Here is a 14258-nt window from a genome sequence, read left to right as displayed (position 1 = left end):
GCTTTGGTCTTTTCTGTGTTTCACTGGCTGCAGGGTTGACTGCTTTTCCTTGTCTGTCTACAAAGCTTCTGGAAGATAGTGGGCTGCGAGAGACAAATCAGCAGCTGAATTTGTATGCAGCCCTGGCTAATCCCTGGGGAGAGATGCCCAGATGATGGCTGGGAGGGAGCATAAATACTCTGAGACTTGGAGCAGAGGGGCACTTGTCCTAGAGGAGGCGATCCCAGCCTGGAGGGCTGCTGCCCACCGGGGCAGGCTTGTCATGGCTGTGGGGCAGGCTAGGCTGGCTGTGGGGCCTATTTTGCTAAACGTTGCTCGAGGGAACTGAGGGACTTTCATCTAAGGATCTAGTCTGGTTTCACTGGCAAGGTCCAATGTAAACAATGTCTTCTCTCTTTGGATCTCCTCGCAGCCAGCCAGTTCACATCACTTCTGTGAATATTTGTCACTTGAGAGGTGTCTGGAAGATATTGGAAGGAGGCGTCCAATTATCCAAGGACATTAGTGAGTAAAGACTGGAGTGAGAGCTCTCTGAGACTGTTTTCTGCTGCTATCCTTCGGATGCTCAAAGGGGCAACAAGTGTAAATTAGCCCCTACTGTCCTTGTTCTGGATTTATTGTCCTGCTGATTTGATAGTTTCTGTTTTGTATTTTGTTGCTTTTCTTTGGAAATATTAAAGCGGAGTTCCACCCAAAAGTGGAACTCCCACTATAAGGCCTCCTCCCTGGCTCCTGTTTGTGAGGAGGGGGGGGGGGTGATCCGGTACCCGCTACCACTTCTGTACCTGCCCTCCCTCCCTAAGTCTTCTGGGACACATGACAGGTCCTAGAACACTTTGGGGCCAGTCACAGACCGCAGCACCACTTGCGCATGTGCAGTGGGCTCCCCATCGTGAAGTCGCAAGCTGTCACAGCCCGGAGCCTATAGTAGAGATGCCGGCGCTGCCGAGGGAGGACACGGGTAGAACACGGCTGCGGTGACTACATTGCTGGACCATGGGACAGGTGAGTGGCTGTTTATTAAAAGTCAGCAGCTACACTTTTTGTAGCTGCTGACTTTTAATAAACAAACAAATGACTGGAACTCCGCTTTAATTATGATGTCATGGTATACAACCTTGCCCCTTTTTTCTGGAGCCTCTATATTCTACATGTTTGGTGCCCTGAGTGTTCACTTATTCCTATTCTCAGGCTGTGGCCGTTAAAATTTTTGTTTTCGGTTGGTTTACAAGATCAGTCTCAGGTTTTAAGGGTTTCTCTTATAAAATGTAAAACTGACCAATGTGGTCTACAGTATGTGGTCTTTTTAAGTTAAAGTATTAGTTATGGAATATATTAACTATTCTTTATAAAGTTCCCTTGCTCCTCCTCCTACTCAGTATAAAAAAGATCTGTGCACTTATTCTTCACCTATTTTTAATCCACCTTGGTCTGGTCACGTGATCCTGCAGCTCTGTGTCAGTGAGCAGCTGCTGCAGGCAAGAGGAGAGATGGGCCATGGGAGCCTATGGGTAGCGTCACAGCTCTGGGAATTCTCAGTCTTTGCCGAGCACTCCCTTCTATAGGGGAGCTAAAGCTGCTGAATCACATGACCAAACCGGATTAAAAAAAGTTACAATATTTTTTATACAAGGTATGCAGGAGATATAGAAAAGAAAATACTGCGCTAGGTAAAACACTAATATGAAGCTGCAACTAAAAAGTGATATACACACCAAACAGTCAATAGAAAAAATGTAGTTGCGCTATGATAAATAAAAAAATAAAAAAACTATATAAACTAGACAAGTGACAAAAAAAATTGAATAAAGCAATGACAGCTGTGTTAATCATGTGTTCAGTGAAGTCCAAAGATAAAACACAATTGAAGTAAATTCTTCAGTGGTTCAAATTATAATTCAGAATGTTAAAAAAATCCACCACCAAAAGTGAAGACACCACAAGAAATACAGGCTTACCAAATGGCAAGCAAATATGGCTTGCGGCTGTAAACCCCAGCCCGGGCCTTTAGTCATGGACTGCAGCACACACCAGTGGAAATGGGTCCTCAAGGCACAGATGTCACCAGATGCATGGGATACCCAAGAAATAATGGGACTCACAATAGTAAAATACCGTAGTATAAATTGTAAAAATTAATGAGATAAAACACTTACAAAAGACTGATCACATAGAAGCATAAAATAAAGCCGGCCGGCTTAAATGACCGCCTGTCCACTCGGACTGTCACGCAAAACGTCAGCACGTCTCCTCTCCTGACGCGCGTTTCGTCACACAAATGACGCCGTCTGGGGCACTGTCTGCAAGAGATAGGAGGAATAGGAAGGAAATGTTTTTAAGAATAGTTAGATGTAGCCTTTAGGAAAACTTTAAAGTGTATGTAAACGCTATAGGTGAGCTCCCTTGTGGTCAGTTAAAAAAAAATCATAGAAAGTGTATCTGTTCCATATGCAAAAATACATTTAGATTTTTCCTGAAATTCAGGCAGAATGATCAATGTTCCCTATAACATAATATACTTTAGCGAATCTTTGTTTTGTGAGTTTAGTTACACTTTAATATACAGTATATGTATTTTACTACATTTTGCACTTTTTTTTTTAGGTACTGTTAACTATCTCTTCAGAATCCTCAAGGTTCAAACAAGACAACAAAACAGCCAATGAGACAAAGCTGCACATATCCGGCCTGACTGAAGGCGATAGCGGCGCGTATGTGTGCAAGGCGGTTTATAAGACTGGAGAAAGTGAAGGACAAGTTGAAGTCAATGTGCTCAGTTTAATGGTGCCATTTAAGGTCTTTCTTGCTATTGTAGCGGAAGTTGCCGTTTTAGTAGGCATTATTTTAGGCTATGAACTGCTAAGCAAGAAGAAACACAGTGAAGAAGGTAAGACATTCTCAGCTTTGTGCTTTAAATGTTTACTTGATTATTATTATTTGATCACCTCTGCGGTCTTTATTTTTTGCGCTATAAACAAAAATAGAGCGACAATTTTGAAAAAAAATCAATATTTTTTACTTTTTGCTATAATAAATATCCCCCAAAAATACGGTATATAAATATATTTTTTCCTCAGTTTAGGCCGATATGTATTCTTCTACATATTTTCGGTAAAAAAAATCACAATAAGCGTTTATTGATTGATTTGCGCAAAAGTTATAGTGTCCTCAAAATAGGGGATAGTTTTATGGCATTTTTATTAATATTTCTTTTTTACTAGTAATGGCGGCGATCAGCGATTTTTATCGTGACTGCGTCATTATGGCGGACACATCGGACACTTTTTACACTATTTTGGGACCATTGTAATTTTTACAACAATCAGTGCTAAAAAAATGTACTGTTACTGTGAAAATTACACTGGCAGTGAAGGGGTTAACCTCTAAGGGGCACTGTAAGGGTTAAGTGTGCCCTAGTGTGTGATTCTTACTGTAGGGGGGCATGGCTGGGCGTGTGACACCACTTATCGTCGTTCCCTATGACAGGGAACAGACGATCAGTGACAGGCTGACTAGGAAGCACAGGGAGAGGTTTGTTTACACTTACCTCTCCCCGTTCTATAGCTCTGTGGCCCGATCGCGGGACACCAGCGGCAATCGGGTCCGCGGGCGCGGTTACGGAGCTCAGGACCGGGTCGCATTACGGTGAAAAAAACTTTTTCAACCCCTTTAAGTGACAATACAAATAAGCGAGGGTCACTTTGACAGACAAGCGTGGGGTGGTCTCTTTCGTACCTGTTTTGTGTTAAGAAAAACGTTGTGCATATTATGTTGCCCTTTATATTTGGGATTACAGTGATTTATAAATGTATTATGCATTCCATGTTTCTAATGATATTTTATTTCTCTTTCACAGAAGTTAAAAGCGAAGATGAACAAATGGCAAACCTGTAAGAACCTGCCCATGTTTCTTCATTACTTAATAGTCTTCTTGTGATTTGTATAATGCTTAATATTTGTACTTAATGTAATTTTTTTTAGGAAATCTGAAGAAAATGGCAAAAGTGAAGAAAGCACCACAAGGCAGAGGAAAGCCTAATATCTAAGGTGATAGAACGTCTTCTGGGGATCTTGTCTTGTTGTCGTTTCGGAATATAGTTTTGAAACATAGGGGTTGATTTACTAAAACTGGAGTGTGCACAATCTGGTTCAGTTCTGCATAGAAACCAATCAGCTTCCAGAAAAAGAGACCGCCGCTCCAGGCAAATGCAATAAACAATCAATGTCCTCCTCAAAGACCGTGGGTGCTGGCAATGCACAAGGCAAAAAATCAATCATCAATCAGCTTCCAGGTTATATTTCTTAAATCATAATTATCCACTTGAAGACCTAGCCCCCTTCTTGTTTTTTTTGGAAAAAAATACACTTTAACGTGGAACTAATGGTTCTTTTTTTTTTTTAAATAACAAACATATCATATTTACCTCCACTGTGCAGTTGGTTTTGCACAGAGTTGCCCCCGATCGTCCTCTTCTGGGGTCCCTCGGTGGCTCTCGCAGGTCCTCCCCGCAAGAGCTAACCCCCTCTGGGAATCTCTCTCCCTAGGGGGTTAGCTTGTGGCCGCGTTCCTGTGCCATACAATCGGCGTCCATAGCTGCCAATTGTATGACTCGGCCCTGCCCCCCGGTTGCAAATTCGGGGCTCAGGTAAGTAAAACGGGGGCTCGGGGGGGCTGGTGACTGCAAGGTGTTTTTTCACCTTAATGCATAGGATGCATTAAGGTGAAAAAACACGAAGGTTTACAACCACTAAAAACACAATATATAACCCAATTCTTAAGTAAAATATAAGGGCAAAATCGTGGGTGCGCGGTATACGCCGATACCCGCTTTCCCGCGCCGAGTTTTGAATACTGCGCCGACATATACCGAGCGCAGTACACTCGGGTATAGCCGGGCAGTCTCGGCTCCTTCCGCGCTCACGTCCTGGACGTACAGGACGTCAGCGCGAGAGTTGCCGAGCATTGCCGACAATACACGAGTGTACTGCGCTCTGTATATGTCGGCGCAGTATTCAAACTCAGCGCGGGAAACGAGCGGGGAGGACGCCGCAGAAGGACGCCGGACCCGACGGAGAGGACACCCGAAGCCGCAGACGGATGTCGGACCCAACGAAGAGGACACCCAAAGCCGCAGAAGGACGCCGGACCCGACGAAGAGGACACCCGAAGCCGCAGGAGGACGCCGGACCCGACGAGGCCGCCGATGGACGCCGCGCAAGACGCCAAAACTGTAAGTACAAAAAAAACTTTTTTTCCACAGGATTCGGGGCAACTTTAGGGGTGCGCGGTATACGCGGGAGCACGTTATACCGCTATAAATACGGTACTTACCTGCTTTGTGCAATATTATTAAAAATCCAAGAAAAGCTACTTATGCCTCGTACACACGACCAGTTTTCCCATCGGGAAAACTGCCATGATAGCTTTTGGCCGGGAAAACTGGCCGTGTGTATGCTCCATGGCAATTTTCCCGACAGAAAAACTGTCGGGAATCCCGATGGGAAAAATTAGAACCTTTTTTTTTTTTTTCCTGCCAGGATTCCCGGCGGTCTTTTTCCCAGCAGTTTTCCTATGGGGAACACTGCAGTGGAGCATACACATGGCCGGGATTCCTGACCAAAGCTCTCATGGCAGTTTTCCTGCCAGGAAAACCGTCCGTGTGTAGGGGAAAAAAGCTTCCAAGCAGGTTCTCTGCTTTCCCCTCGGTTTTCCCGGTGGACTTTTTACCGCCAGGAAAACCGATCGTGTGTACGGGGCAAGAGCTGTTAATAATTCTCTGTCCTGGTTCGTCATAATATCTCACAGAGGGAACCTGAGTAAAGGAACAAGCAAAGACAGTTGCCTGCCTATCTTGCTCCCCCACCATCTTCACTGGGATATGTAGGAATATACTGTAAATGAGGTTGGTGATGAAACGTATTGTCCAATTTGTATACTGATGTATCTTCTTTTCCCTTTGTAGAGATGCAGAACCTCTCCAGAGGACTATGCAGCCAACTTCAACCATCTTCAGTATCAACCAAAGTTGGACCTCAACTTCAACCTATCCCACATTCTTGAATGTTCGTGGCTTCCAAGCAATAATAATATACTGTATGCATACTTTAGTGCATATGCTGCTTACTGACTGAAAAATATATTACTTAATGTTGCCTAGAAAATAATTGCAGGTATGAGTGCTGTGTTAAAACTCAAATAGAGGTCAGAACATCTCCATAGGTTTTCTTACTTTCTGCAAACCTGATTGCGGAGATTTCGCTACACACTAATATTCACTCAATAAGCCCCATAGTTATTCTCCAGTGTTCACTTTGTCCTATTTGGAGTCACCAAGGGCTTCTGGGAACTGTAATATGTAAACTAATTCCAAAAAATGTAGGTGAAGAACGATCCTCGTATGTGTCACTGTTTGTTGTATGAGTTCATGTGAATGAGATGTACGCGTCTGTCTGCTAGTTCAGATAAAAGTTATTTATTAACGCATCAGAAACAACTGTATATACCATTTAACAATACAGATTTATATTTATAAAGTAAGATATATATGAACAGCTTGGAGTGACGCTTTAAGCTAAAGGAGAAAACTCATCCCTTGCTCCTAAGGAAATGGGGTGCCGGTGTCTAAATTTACTCATCCGAAAGTAACTGGTATGTGAATAAAAAGAATGGCCAGTCCATATAGTATAGAAATAAGAAACAGCTTCAGTCTATGCTTCTCCACAAACCATGGCTCCGACGCATTTCGCCCCAACCATCGGGGCTTAGTCATAGAGGTGGGAGCTTGAAGTAGGATGGAAATTCATATGCATCAATAAGATATATGTATTACGTTACCTAAGCCAATACTGTTGAAATGTCGTCTACTTCCAAAGTACCAAATTATTTTACTGTGGGATTTTGACCATTGAAAAAAACAAAGAAACAAAAGCATGTACAGAATCCTTTTGATATTCTTTCTGCTTTTCCTCCTGCGAATTGTCACTACATCATACTGCTTTTTCCTTATTACAGTGGAACCTTGGTTTAAGAGTAACTTGGTTTGAGAGCGTTTTGATTTGCGAGCAACTTTTTTTTTAAATTTCATTTGGTCTGAGGTACCAAATAATCTATATAAGCCGAGCAGAGCCGAAAATAGGCCTGCAGTACCTCATTTGGCCTGAGGTACGGGGGGCGCAGGAGCCGAGAAAAGCCGAACATTGGCATGCAATACCTAATTTGGCCTAAGGTACGGGGGCGCAGGAAACGTGCCGAAGTGTCCTCGGGCATTTTCGTCCGTTTTCGCAGCTCTCTGGCGCCCCCCACCTCTGGCCATATTCGGTATTGCATCCCATTGAAGTCAATGCGGAACAAATTATTTTTGTTTCCATTGACTTCAATAGGAAAACTCGCTTTGATATGCGAGTACTTTGGATTACGAGCATACTCCTGGAACGGAATATGCTCGTAATCCGAGGTTCAACTGTAGTTCTTTAACAAAGAAACAGGTGACAAGCCATACAATACTAGAGAAATAAAAACTGGAGTTATATAGATTATTCCTGAACTCCAGTTGTACAGGCTCATCTCCTGTGCTGAAAATGCTTACTCTGATCTCACTGCACACTGTGAGCTTCTCTTAATGTGCATTAAAATCTGCAGCAAGTTAGAGAAAGCCTGTCTCATTTAGTGGCTGAAGGACGCCCAGCATCACTTAGCTCTTGACTCTCCAGCCTGACTATCCCTGGCGGCTGGCTCACCCCCTTTCATTCATTGGATTTCAGGACTTTAATCATGGAGGCTCAGCTTCATATGTGGGCATCATCTGTATGCAAATATAGCTTTCTAGGATTGGCCACTCCTCCAGACTGACATCCACTCATCAAGGCATTTTGATATTTTTTATAACTCCTTCCAAGAGTTGGCTTGAGAAGCTATACTAAGGCAGGGGCTGTAATGCTTTCAGGAAGCCATGCCCATTAGCCGCGATCTCCTGGATTGCATAGAGAAACAAAGAGATTCATTGATGACATCATTGTGTCTAAAATAAGGTATGCAATGGGAAGGGAAAGGTTTAATTTAAAAATGTCATTAGCATGTTGATGAGGGGGAGGGAAAAACTTGAAAGGCAAATTATAGGCAGATTAAACTCCTGGCCTTAAAGTGATACTAAAAGGTATTGTTATTGTTTTTTAAATAACCAACATGTTATACTTACCTGCGCTGTGTAATGGTTTTGTACAGATAAGCTCTGATCCTCCTCTTCTCCCCCAGGACCCCTGGCCCCTCCTTTTCTATGAGCTGCTTGTGTAGCTGCTGACTTTTAATAAACATGATTGGTTAAATGGACAAGTACTTTTTTTTTTTACTCTAAAATTCCCTTTTATTGCGCTAAACCTCAATATACATAAATAAATTGTCAGTGAATAAACCTAACAGATGACACTGCAAGAAACCCACTGACGTTAGCACGCCGCTCGTTCCTCCCTACGCGTTTCGTGATAGGTCACGTGCCATGAGACGACGTGACCTATCATGAAACGCGTAGGGCGTCATCACCCTCCACTGCTCGATCTCCAAACGGACGGGTTTGCCTGTTTGCGGCCGGCCAGCGCAACAGGCTTAAGGCTCTCCTTTGTTCTACTAAATGTGAGTGTGTTTTTATGCTTTGTTTTGTTTAATAAAACACCAAAAGATTTTACACTATCGAGGCATCCCCCCTCTTTCTTTGCATGCCCATCAATAACTAATGCTGTGAAACGTGCTGACCGATGAGACGCTGAACACAAGGGCTGGTATTCTACTTTTGGGATTTACTACATGTACATGGTTCCTCCGTCATAGGGGACCAAGTTGTTCTGGTAAGCAGATCGACTTATCATATGGTGGTGGATTGCACTTCAGCTGTTATATCACTCAGCGGAGAAGCTGACTAATACTTGGATATCTTCACGGGTGTGGACTTAATGTTGCTACATATGCACCAATTTTGCAATTATGCAGTTTATGAACTTCCAAATTTACTATATGTGGTCACTTTATTAATGGAACACCATCTATGCACTTTATGATTCACCCATCTCTTATCAATATACACTGTTTATATATTATCACTGTTTTTCATATGATTTTTATATATCAATTCACGAGTTTGGATTGAGTTGCACCGGAATTGAAATTTTTTGGCAGTGTTATCTGTCAGGTTTATTCACTGTCAATTTATTTATGTATATTGAGGTTAAGCGCAATTATATTAATTTTTTATTGTTTATTCACTGATCCACGTTTTCAGGTTAGTTGCTGCTTATAACCAGAATTTCAGTCATTTTTTTTTTTTAAAGAATACCTATCCGCCAAATTTCCTAGCGCAGTTTCTTTTCTTTATTTCCTATTCCCTTATATTGGCATTTTAAAATTACAAATTTAGAAATTGGGTGAAATATTTAGCACTATAAAACACTTTTTGATAGAAAAGTATTGCATTTTATATACAACTATATAGATCAGACCCAGGGGCGTAACTAGAAATCACAGGGCCCCATAGCAAAATGTTGTATGGGGGCCCCCCCCCCTCCAAAAAAAAATCAACTAATGCCATTGAACAACACATTACTACACTCATGTGGCACAGTACCCAAGCAACAGCTTATATTAATTTTGAACAGCAAAACAAAAATTTAAATAACCTGTTGGTGTGCCTTGAGGACTGGAGTTGGGAAACACTGCTCTAGACCTCGCTGTTCATAATGTCCATGAGGCCCCATGCTTCCGATGTAGAGGTCCATGGTCTTTACACAATACATGATCCTGGAGGAGGAGGGAGAGGGGGGGGATAGTACAGAGGAAGGGGAGTAGAGGGGAAGGGGAAAGAGGACATAAGGAGGAGAGGGAGAGGTGAGAGAAAAGGAGGGGGCAAGAGGGCAGAAAGAGAACGGGGGAAACCGAGGGAAGGGAGGGAGAGAGGACAGAGAAAGGGATGGGGGAAGAGGACAGAGAGTAGACAGAGGGGGAGAGGAGAGAATGAGGGGGAGAAAAGACAGGGGGCAGAGAGGATATAGAGGGGGGAGGTGAGAGTAAATAGAGGGGGGAGAGGAGAGAGTAGACAGAGGGAGTTTAGTAGAGAGAGGGTGGGGGGATCAGAGCAGACAGAGAGATGTGGGAGAGGATAAAGAGAGGGGGAGAGGATAGAGAGAGGGTGAGGAGAGAGTGGGCAGGGGGAGAGGATAGAGAGGGAGGGAGTGGATAGGGGGAGTATAGCGTGGACAGAGGATAGAAGAGGGGGGAGAGGAGAGAATGGAAAGAGGGAGGGGAGAGAATAGAAAGAGGGGGGTGGAGAGGAGAGAGTGGAAAGAGGGAGGGGAGAGAGGATAGAGAGGGAGGGGAGAGAGGATAGAGAGGGAGGGGAGAGAGGATAGAGAGGGAGGGGGAGAGAATAGAGAGGGAGGGAGTGGATAGGGGGAGCTTAGCGTGGACAGAGGGAAGGGAAGAGGATAGAAGAGGGGGGAGAGGAGAGAGTGGAAAGAGGGAGGGGGAAAGAATAGAAAGAGGGAGGAGGAGAGGATAGAGAGAAGGAGGAGGAGAGGATACAGAGAGGGAGAAGGAGAGGCTAGAAAGAGTGGCTAGGGGAAGGATAGCGTGGACAGAGGGAGGGGGGAGAGAATAGAGAGGGGGCAGAGAATAGAGAGGGAGTGGATAGGGGGAGCATAGCGTGGACAGAGGGAGGGGAAGAGGATAGAAGAGGGGGGAGAGGAGAGAGTGGAAAGAGGGAGGGGGAAAGGATAGCTAGAGGATAGAGAGAGGGATGGGGAGAGGATAGAGAGAGGGAGGGGAGAGGATAGAGAGAGGGATGGGGAGAGGATAGAGAGAGGGATGGGGAGAGGATAGAGGCAGTGGATAGGGGGAGGATAGCTTGGACAGAGGGAGGGGGAGAGGATAGAGAGGGAGGGAGTGGATAGGGGGAGTATAGCGTGGACAGAGGATAGAAGAGGGGGGAGAGGAGAGAATGGAAAGAGGGAGGGGAGAAAATAGAAAGAGGGGGGTGGAGAGGAGAGAGTGGAAAGAGGGAGGGGAGAGAGGATAGAGAGGGAGGGGAGAGAGTGAGGGGAGAGGATACAGAGAGGGAGAAGGAGTGGATAGGGGAGGGATAGCTTGGACAGAGGGAGGGGGAGAGGATAGAGAGGGAGGGAGTGGATAGGGGGAGTATAGCGTGGACAGAGGATGGGAAGAGGATAGAAGAGGGGGGAGAGGAGAGAATGGAAAGAGGGAGGGGAGAGAATAGAAAGAGGGGGGTTGAGAGGAGAGAGTGGAAAGAGGGAGGGGGAAAGGATAGCTAGAGGGAGGGGGAGAGGATAGAGAGAGGGATGGGGGGAGGATAGCCTGGACAGCAGGAGGGGGAGAAGCAAGAGTGAACAGAGAGATGTAGGTAGAGAGGACAGAGGGGGGAAGAGGACAGAGGGAGAGAGGATGGAGCAAGTGAGGAGAGAAGAGAAAGGGGGTGAAGAAAATAATGGGGGAATGGAAGTGGGAGATAAGAGGCTTAGGGGGCAGAGGGAGGGGGGCTGCTGACATGTGGTAATTGGGATATGTGGATACAGTGTTCAGTGGGTATCAGGATGTTCAGGGCTCCTCCTCACACTGCAAAGACACGTTATACTGAGAGTGTTAGTTTGTTTTTCCTTGTTTCACATCATATCCTTCCAGCAGCAACTTCGGACTTTTGTATTCATGATTAATCCATTTTAATATACATTCATTTGGTTTTACATGTTTTTATGTGTTTATATCTCTGCACTTTGTAATTTTGGCGTTGTGTTTGTCATTATACTGAGAGTGAGAGACCCTGGACTGATACACTATACTTCCCCCTCCTGCCTCGCACTAAGTTAGTCCTCCACAGACATGCTGGACATTGTAGTCCCACTCCCACAGACTCCTCTACACAATGGGGCACACGGAGACCACCTTCTGCTCCTCACCTTGGTGACTTGGTCCTCCTCCTCCACGACTAAAGGCAGCAGGACTCTGAGGGAGAAGCAACTTCTATCTCTCCCGCGCTCTCTGCAGTGCAATCTGGGAGTTGTAGTCTCTCTGCAGAGCACAGGCACCAGACGGCCAAGTTGAAGTCTGTGTGCCTGTGCTCTGTGGGAGAACTACAACTCCCGCCATGCACTGGGGCTGCCAGGCAGCCTGCTATTGGACGCAGGCAGCCTGAGCCTGCCCACCATCCACCCCAGGAACGATCGTAGCAATGTCACTTGTTTGCTCTGCTCCTTCAGTCTGCGGCTATGTGCAGCACCCGCCGCCCGCGAGTCCCTGTCTGTCCCGCACAACACCTTGAAGGCAAATTAGGCAATCGCGAGATGGCGATCGCCTAATTAAAGAGCCGACTCTGCTCACCGGGCCCCACTCGGCTGCGGGCCCCATAGCGCCCGCGTGGGTCGCTATGGCGGTAGTTCCGCCACTGAATTCAGACCAAAATGAGGAGGAAGGAGGGACTTTGTCCCAAATGTGGGACAGTTCCTCGAAATCAGGGACAGTTGGGAGCTATATGAATATTGTCTTGGGAGGAATAGAATACATGACCAAACATTGAACGCAAAGGGGTTCTACTTACAGTAGCTGACCTTCTGTCAAAAATGTAAGATTTACAGAGTTTTGAATAGTGGCAGCTGACTTTTTTTTTACGAGGAACTGCAGTCTGCTCACATAATTTGTAATAAAAACATCTAAAGCTTCCCTCCAACCACTTTGCATATTATTTTATAAATTCTGTGATTCTGTACTTGCCAAATATGCTAAGGAAATCTCCTTTTACTGAGTCTAGCTGCAGCCATTTTAACTGCGGGCAGCTGAAGTTGCTGCCTGTTCACTTCCTGGATTTACACAGACACACCTCCAGCTCTGCAGCTCTCATTGGCCCCCTTATGACTCCCCCCCCCTGCATTCCTGGTGAGAGAGAGATGTGCATGACGTCATAAGCCTAGGCTAATGACCAGACAAGAAACAGGAAGTAGGCTGTATAAGATATTTACTGTCTTCAGAATATATTTTTTTACTGTCAAAAATATGTTTTATTTTTCAAAGTTAAAGGGGGAGTTCACCCTAAAAACGACTTTCTCTTATTACACTGGCCCCCCACATTACAATATGATTATGCCTATTAGTTTTTTTTTTTATGCTGTACATACCTTGGTACAGCTAATTCACCCGTGGCTTCCGGGTTGCGAGTCCCGCGGGAGTGGGCGTTCCTAACATGCTGGTGATTGACTTTTTGACAAAAAACTAGCTCTCCCCGTCACGTAAGCTGCGTGACGATTGGCGAAAGGAGCCGAACGGCGAGTCGGCGCTATACTGCGCCTGCGCATCGCCGTTCGGCTCCTTTCGGCAATCGTGACGCGGCTTATGCGACGGGGGGAGCTAGTTTTTTGTCAAAACGTCAATCACAGACATGTTAGGAACGCCCACTCCCGCGGGACTCGCAACCCGGAAGCCACGGGTGAATTAGCTGTACCAAGGTATGTACAGCATAAAAAAAAAAACTAATAGGCATAATCATATTGTAATGTGGGGGGCCAGTGTAATAAGAGAAAGTCGTTTTTAGGGTGAACCTCCCCTTTAAAACAACAAGGGCAGAAGATTTAATGGATGGAAAGTTGAAATAATGACTGAAGGTCCGATATAAGAACAGAAGGTGGCCTCACAATGACAGTCTGAAGCCTCGTACACACGACCGAGGTACTCGACGGGCGAAACACATTGTTTTCCTCGTCGAGTTCCTTGTTAGGCTGTCGAGGAACTCGACAAGGCAAGTTTTTCCATTCCCGTCGAGGAAATAGAGAACTTGCTCTCTTTTTGGCTCGTCGAGTTTCTCGACAGTTTCCTCGACGAAAATGTACACACGACCGGTTTCCTCTGCAAAAAAATATCTCCCAGCAAGTTTCTTGCTGGTTTTTGCCGAGAAACTCGGTTGTGTGTACGAGGCTTAAGACAGGGGTCTCCGAGCTGTGGCCCGAGGGCCGGATGTGGCCCTTTGCTAGCCTTTATCCGGCCCTTGGGGCAGTATTGCTCCCAATGATATGAGGCACTATTCCTCCCAATGATACCAACAATGGTGCTCTATTTCTTCCACTAATAGCAATGATGGAGCACTATTCCTCCTCCTACTGCCCACCAACACTGGGGACATGATGCTCGGCCCTGGGGCATTTTCTACCCCCATTGGTCAGAATCTGGCCCCCCTGAAGTCTCAAAGACAGTAAACTGGCCCTCTGCTTGAAAAGTA

At 45.3% G+C, this 14258-nt stretch overlaps 1 protein-coding gene across 2 annotated transcripts in view; it reads left to right on the top strand.

Moving 5' to 3' along the window:
* The window catches only part of EMB (embigin), a 56690-nt gene extending 49762 nt beyond the window's left edge, over positions 1–6928 (top strand). The window contains exons 6-9 of one of the 2 annotated variants that reach the window (XM_040339212.1): positions 2605–2887; positions 3857–3890; positions 3982–4047; positions 5964–6928. In XM_040339212.1, the coding sequence (XP_040195146.1) occupies positions 2605–2887; positions 3857–3890; positions 3982–4039 (375 nt within the window). In that variant the 3' untranslated portion in view covers positions 4040–4047; positions 5964–6928. The remainder of the gene's footprint in view (positions 1–2604; positions 2888–3856; positions 3891–3981; positions 4048–5963) is intronic. The other variant, XM_040339203.1, reaches the window with a different exon arrangement.
* The last annotated feature ends 7330 nt before the right edge of the window (positions 6929–14258 follow it).

The sequence above is a fragment of the Rana temporaria genome, chromosome 1 (assembly GCF_905171775.1).
Source record: "Rana temporaria chromosome 1, aRanTem1.1, whole genome shotgun sequence".
NCBI lineage: Eukaryota > Metazoa > Chordata > Amphibia > Anura > Ranidae > Rana > Rana temporaria.
This window is presented reverse-complemented; position numbering and strand designations above follow the sequence as displayed.